The 6,634-nt window shown below is 41.0% G+C and overlaps 1 protein-coding gene across 3 annotated transcripts in view; it reads right to left on the reverse strand.

The window, feature by feature from the left end:
- The window catches only part of AP2B1 (adaptor related protein complex 2 beta 1 subunit), a 94,790-nt gene that overhangs the window by 46,373 nt on the left and 41,783 nt on the right, over window positions 1-6,634 (reverse strand). For all 3 annotated transcript variants that reach the window (XM_006756412.2, XM_006756411.2, XM_015559251.1), the window contains exon 14: window positions 6,317-6,509. In XM_006756412.2, coding sequence (XP_006756475.1) covers window positions 6,317-6,509 — 193 coding nt within the window. The remainder of the gene's footprint in view (window positions 1-6,316; window positions 6,510-6,634) is intronic.

The raw sequence follows: 6,634 nt of genomic DNA on the forward strand, positions 1-6,634 counted from the left end.
ATCAATGGGGGAAAAAGGGGACATATGTAATACTTTCAACAATAAAGAATTATTAAAAAGAAAGAAAGAAAAATAAAAGACTTATTTGCTATGTGACCTCTAGTTTTCTATAAAATGAAGTTCAATACTAATTACTTTGCAGGGTTATTTTGAGGATAAGAAATGATAAAGTTCTAACACAGGGACTGGCACAGGCATAGACACTCAATAATTGGTAATTATTCTCTTTACTGCCAGAGACCAACCTTGACTAAATCCATGCACTAATTAAAAAAAAAAATTAGTGGTTATAGAAGTCACACTGAAGAATTTACCAGGCAAAAGTGGGCCACAATTTACAAACATCTCTCCACAACACTACCAACTCTAAAATAAGCTCTGAAATCGCTACAAATCTATTCCAGAGGAAGAAATATAAAAATGCAAAACTGGGCCTGGCTGGTATTCTCAGTGGTTAGAGCATTGTCCTGTGCACCAGAGGGTCACAGGTTCAATTCCTGGTCATGGGCACATACCTGGGTTGCAGGTCCAATACCCGCCCCCCCGCCCGGTTGGTGCATGTGAGAGGCAACCAATCTATGTGTCTTTGTCACATGGATGTTTCTCTCTCTCCCCCTCTCTTCCACTCTCGCTAAAAACCAATGGAAAAAATATCTTCATGTGAGAATTAACAAAAAAAGAAAAATAAGAAACAGAGGAGGTTTTGAAAAACATGCAGTGAAGTCAGGAAAAGGCAGTTTCTCCTCTATTCCACTCCATTCCAGCTAGGCACACTGAGAGCACATTCCCCTGGCAGGAAACCCTTTGTCAGCATAAAGGGCTCTCTGGATAATGCTTCCTTTCCATTTCTGATGTACAATAGCATCATTTTTCTAAGTAGAATAATACACAGCACCTTGGATGAACAAAAGGTTATAATTTAGCCAAGGCCTCTGCTGACGTCTGAAAGTGAAGGCAGCAAATAATTGAGATGAAATGACTACTTTAGTGATCCTCCAAGATATCAGACTTATTCCACATGGTTGATCTTTATTACATGTATGCAAGAATTATATACATGGGCATCGGGTCACCTCCCACACTACAAACCAGAAAGATATGCCCTGTGAAAAAATAACCTAGATGAGCAGTTTCTTAGATTCAGTATCAGAGGCCTCAAAAGATACATACACAGCTTTTAAGTCATAGAACAAAAAACCCCCAAGTAACTACTTTTGCAAGCCTACATCTAAATAGTACACCATCATGCTCTACATACAGAACAGAGTAAGTTCCATTACCTGAATTCATTCTACATCAAGGCAACAGTTAAGTTTATAGTAAAAGGAGGAGGAAATTATCTGTAGACTTCAAGCAAAGAGAATACTGTAGTGCCCCCATTATCTGCAGGGGAATCCATTCCAAAATCCCCAATGGATGCCTGAAACAGCAGATAGTGCCAAACCCTATATATGCAATATTTTTTCCTATAACACATTCTATGATAAAGTTTAATTTATAAATTAGGCACAGTAAGACATTCACAATAACAATAAAGTAGAATAATTATAACAATATACTGTAATAAAAGTTGCGTGAATGTAGTCTCTCTCCGATAACCAACCTGATCATTGAGATGGCTACTAAGAGACTAACACATAGGTAGTATGGCTACACTGGACAAAGGAACAATTTGTATCTGGGTGGGATAGCATGAGATTTCATCACCTCTCTCTATATAAAAAGCCAGCGACCGGAACGCTGGAACGACCGGTCGCTGTGACACCCACTGCTGCCAGCAAACCAACCCCATCAAGGGTGGGGCTGGCCAGCCACGGCCCCAACCCAGATCAGCCCCATAGGGGGCGGGGCTGGTTGGCCAAATGCCTGTGACCCCGCCCCCCGCCACCTCCTCATTGCCCCCCCCCAATTAAGGGCAGGGCCAGCCAGCCAATCACCCGCAGCCCCTCCCCCTGGCCACTGGCCCCAATCACCCTCCATTGGGGGGCAGGGCCTGCTGGCCCACCACCCCTTCCCCTGGCTGGCCCCACCCCTGATCAGCCGCCACCACCCAGATTGGCCCACGGCCCCCTCCCCCAGCCAGCTCTACCCCTAATCAGCACTCCCCCACTCCAATCAGGGGCAAGGTGGGCAGCTACTGCCCACAGCTGCTCCCCTGGGCTGGCCCCGCCCGCCCACACCAATTGGGGGCGGGGCCTGCCTGCCAATTGCCTGTGGCCCCTCTCCCTGGCCCCGATTGGGCCCCAATCGGGCCAGGCCGGCCAGACCCCACCCATGCACAAATTTGTACACTAGACCTCTAGTTATTCAGAATAGTGCACAATTTAAAATTTAGGAGTTGTTTATTTACAAAATTTTCTATTTAACCCCTTCCCCAACAATTTTTTTGTTAAAAACGTTTCTTTTTCAGACTAATTTTTTTATTTTGGTTCTATATAGTATTTTTGATGCTGGTTATGAAAACAGTTTGTAACTCGTCTTCCTATAAACCATATTTTTTTACCATATTTTCTTAGTATACTCGTCGACGACTGAAAAAGAACATTTTGTGAAAACGAGTATACACGTTTCTGCCAGGGAAGGGGTTAATATATTTGGACTACAGTTGACCACATGTAACTGCAACCATGAAAAATAAAAAATCGTTGATAAGGGGGACTAATGCATTTCCTGAATGACGATTCCAGAAAGTCAAACTCACTAAATCTCAAAATTTCACAAGTGCAATAATGAAAGAGGGTGAACAGATCTAAAGGCCGGATCCCCAGGAAAGGAAAAGAGAAGAATAACATTATCTTCCAGTGAATATCAAGCTTTAAAACAAGAATAGAAAATGGGTAGCTAATCACCGCCCACCCCCCCTAAAAAAAACATACAAAAATACCAACTCTTTTCAGTTTCTAATTATGGAAAGTAAACAAGGGTAAGAAAAGACCTTAGGACTGAGCAACTAAACCTAAATTGGTCAAATTCAACTTTTGGTCAACTTCTGATAGGTTGTATCACCTAAAAGCAAATCACAATGGAAAAATGTCCTGGGAGAAAGAACAAAGGTAAAGTCAGAGAGGTTTATTTGTATAGGAGGTGCTGAAGAGGATTACCAGAATATAATTCTTCTGTGGAAATTACTGTCTTGGCTAAGAGATCAACTTTTTGTATTTTTACCTAACTCCATTTGAAATTTCATATGGCTCAATTTTCTCAACTTAGGCTGCAAAGTTAAAATAACCTGGGTATCTTTTAAAAACATCAATGTTTAGGTCCTCCCAGAACTTCTGTTTAATTTGCTCTAGGGTTGGGCCCAAACACTGACAGTATTTTTTTAAAAATATGGTACTAATTATGTAGCTAAAGTTGAGAACCACATGCTTGAAATCAAAGGTTAGTAGCTGCCATACTTCATTTGCAGCACACCACTGACCTCTATGGGTAAGGCTCTGTTAGAACTAATGATAAAAACAGCAGCCTCAGTCTAGAGCAGCAGTTGCCAATCGGTTGGTCCATGGGCCACTGGTCGTCCGTGAGGTCCAAAAGGTTGGCGACCACTGGTCTAGAGGCCTTGTTGATAGCCTTTCTGAAAATGAACACTGAGCTTATTATAACCCAGTGCTAGGCATCCACATAACTCTAATCCTGGCCATATTTTAAGTGGGGTCTGGGTCAAATTTTATCACTCCTAGCAACACTATTCTTCCTAGAGAATAAAAGACAGACCTTTAACAAAATAATTGCAAGGGTTTTTTGTCCTCCCTCAATTAATGTGGGGCATTACAAGAGCCAGAAATGTGTTTACTACTGAAGTTAAGAGAAAAAGGCACCTGGGTTTACCAACGGGTATACCTCAAACAGCAAAATGAAGTGGCTCATAGTGGTTACAGATAGTCTATGTCTTTACTGCCCAACATGTGGTCCACAAACCTGGGAGCTTGTTAGAAACGCAGACTCGTAGGCCTTACCCAAGACCAACTAAATTAGAATTTGTCTTGGAGATCTCCAAGAGACTTATGTGCTCATTATAGTTTGAGAAGCACTGCTATGAGGCAACAATTCACTCAAGAAATGGTATTATGTATATAGATTAAGTGAAAAATTTTAAGGATTATTTTTCTCCTTAAATTAGGTCATTTGCACAGGAACATTTAAAAAGTGGCAGTCTGCCTGACCAGCGTGGCTCAGTGGTTGAGCGTCGACCTAAGGTCACGGTTTGATTCCCAGTCAGGGCACATGCCTGGGTTGTGGGCTCGATCCCCAGTGTGGGGCATGCAGGAGGCAGCCAATCAGTTTCTCCAATTTACTCCTCACCCTCTAATAGAATATTCTTTACAAAAAGAGAAAAAAGGCCCATATGTGATGCTGGCTACTATAATCTAAGGAAGTTCTAACAGTTTTTCTATCTAATGTAATACTTGTGAGAATTCTAACAGATGACTGAATAGCTATGTAAAAATAAGGAGAAACCTCATTGGTTTTAGGGGTTCATAAGAGCTAATACAAAGCCAGAAGATGTAACACATCTAGCCCATCCCTTGTGGATCAATGGATTGAGCATCATCCCATGCACCAAGAGGTCAGCAGTTTGATTCCCAGTCAGGGCATATGCCCAGATTGCAGGCTGGATCCCCAATAAGGAGCATGCAGAAGGCAGCCAATCAATGTTTCTCTCTTTAAAAAAATCAATAAAAACATACTAAAAAAAAAAAGATGTAACATGTCTCTTCCCTTCCATGCTAAAATGGGTCAAGAAACAAGAGCATAGAATTCTGGGCCAGGCAACATCAAAACATAGGACTTCTTTCTCCCCTTCATCTTTCAAACTTAATTTGTCATTCTTAAGTAAAATAAGCAACCAGAACAATTAATAATTAGGGTTGTTAACACATTAACTTGAGAAGGATGTAACATTCAACTTGTTGTTGATGCATCAACAGAATAGGAAAAGCTATTTCAATGTTTATAAGGGATTTCTGGAAGTCACCATGAATATTTCAATATTCATTTTTCAGTCTCCTGAGTCTCTAAGGAGGCTATACAGCATTGCAGAATAATCATCTGAGGAAACTACTGTTCTTATATCATCGGTCAACTACAGCCACTAAAGACATGAATACGAAAAGCAAACACTTATATCACACTTATATCCCCCCCAAAACGCTACAGGAGTGCTCATTTATGTCACTATAGCTGGAGTCCAGACCTTGGTCAGTGTAGACTCTGAAAGCAGGACTTCCCATTAATAAAATGCACAACCCACAGAGATATGGCTATAACCCTATTTCCTTAGATTCTCTGCCTGCCAAAAAGTAAATGTACCTATAGTGGAGGACATGAATGCAGGATAGAATACTGCTCATGAAGTAGAAGAGAAAATGCTGGTATATGTAGTGAAAAGTAAGGTTGTTTTGTTTATATAATCTCTGAGAACATACATTTTCAATCATGGCATCTGCCTTCTAATTTCTGATGTTGAATAAATCAGTTTGTTGGGTACCTTTCTAGTCATTAGGTTGACAAACATCTTATTTGCAACTGTCTAGCTAAAAGAGCCCATCTAATCCCATCACAGTTAAGTATCTAGTTTGCAGGGAGCCATGTGATGAGACCTGGTTTTTTTCTGGCCTTCTACACAAATGGAAGGTCATGTTTAATATTTCTCATTTATCTTCTACAGCAACAAAAACTAATTTTGGTTCCCATTGGTGGCACATATTCAGATACTCTAGACTTTGGAGCCTTTTAGTTTTAGAATCCTGGAAGCTAATTAAATTGGAGGTATGACGGGTGGGAGCAGGGGGAGAGGAAGAATAATTAAGCAGTACTTCCCAACTGTAATAAAGGTATGTTTTTAATACAAATGGCTGCCTCAAAATCTTTTAGAGTTAGATAGGCCATAAGCCAGTAAAATATTAAAAAGGCCAAGGTTAGAAAGCCTCAAAAGAGGATGATCTCTATGAGGTCATTTAAATGCTATTCAGGTGAAAAGGGGAATTAGAGAGGCTATCCAGAGTTAAGCAGCAGGAGCACTAATGAGCTCTGGAAAGAACACTACACATTAAGATTGCTGAATAGGCTGGTTAACATCAAAAGTTCTATTTAGAGGCAGGACAACAAAGTAATCCTGTACACTTGTAGACATACCCCATACCACTGATGGACAGAGTCATTAATTCGCTAAAGATAAATAATTCTGTCCTTTATCAGAGGGCAGTGCTCTGCTTATCAAGGAAAGATCTAGTTCTAAAAAGCCAAATAATTTAAAGTTCTTTAGCATATCAAGAATGAAAAACAACCAAGAGAAAGAAGGAAGAAAGATGCTTACCAGACTATCTAGTCCTCCTCCCAAGAGATCCACTGCTCCCACCTGCATGGAGGATACCTGTGGCACATTGACTGGTGGACCGAGATCAAGGTTTAAAAGGTCCCCTAGAAGGTCACCTTGAGAGGGAATAACCTGAGTCTGTTCCAGGTTGGTGGCAGTGGCGGTGCCAACAGGGCTGTCACCTGCATCAGTGCTGTAGACACACATACAAAGAAGGGAAAAGAGAAAAGTCAGTTTCACCTGGGACGTAATAACATGGCAACAAGTGAATGTCAGGTATGTAAAAAATTGGTGAGTGTGTGTGTGTGTGTGTGTGTG

The sequence above is a fragment of the Myotis davidii genome, unplaced genomic scaffold (genome assembly GCF_000327345.1).
Source record: "Myotis davidii unplaced genomic scaffold, ASM32734v1 scaffold574, whole genome shotgun sequence".
NCBI classification, from domain to species: domain Eukaryota; kingdom Metazoa; phylum Chordata; class Mammalia; order Chiroptera; family Vespertilionidae; genus Myotis; species Myotis davidii.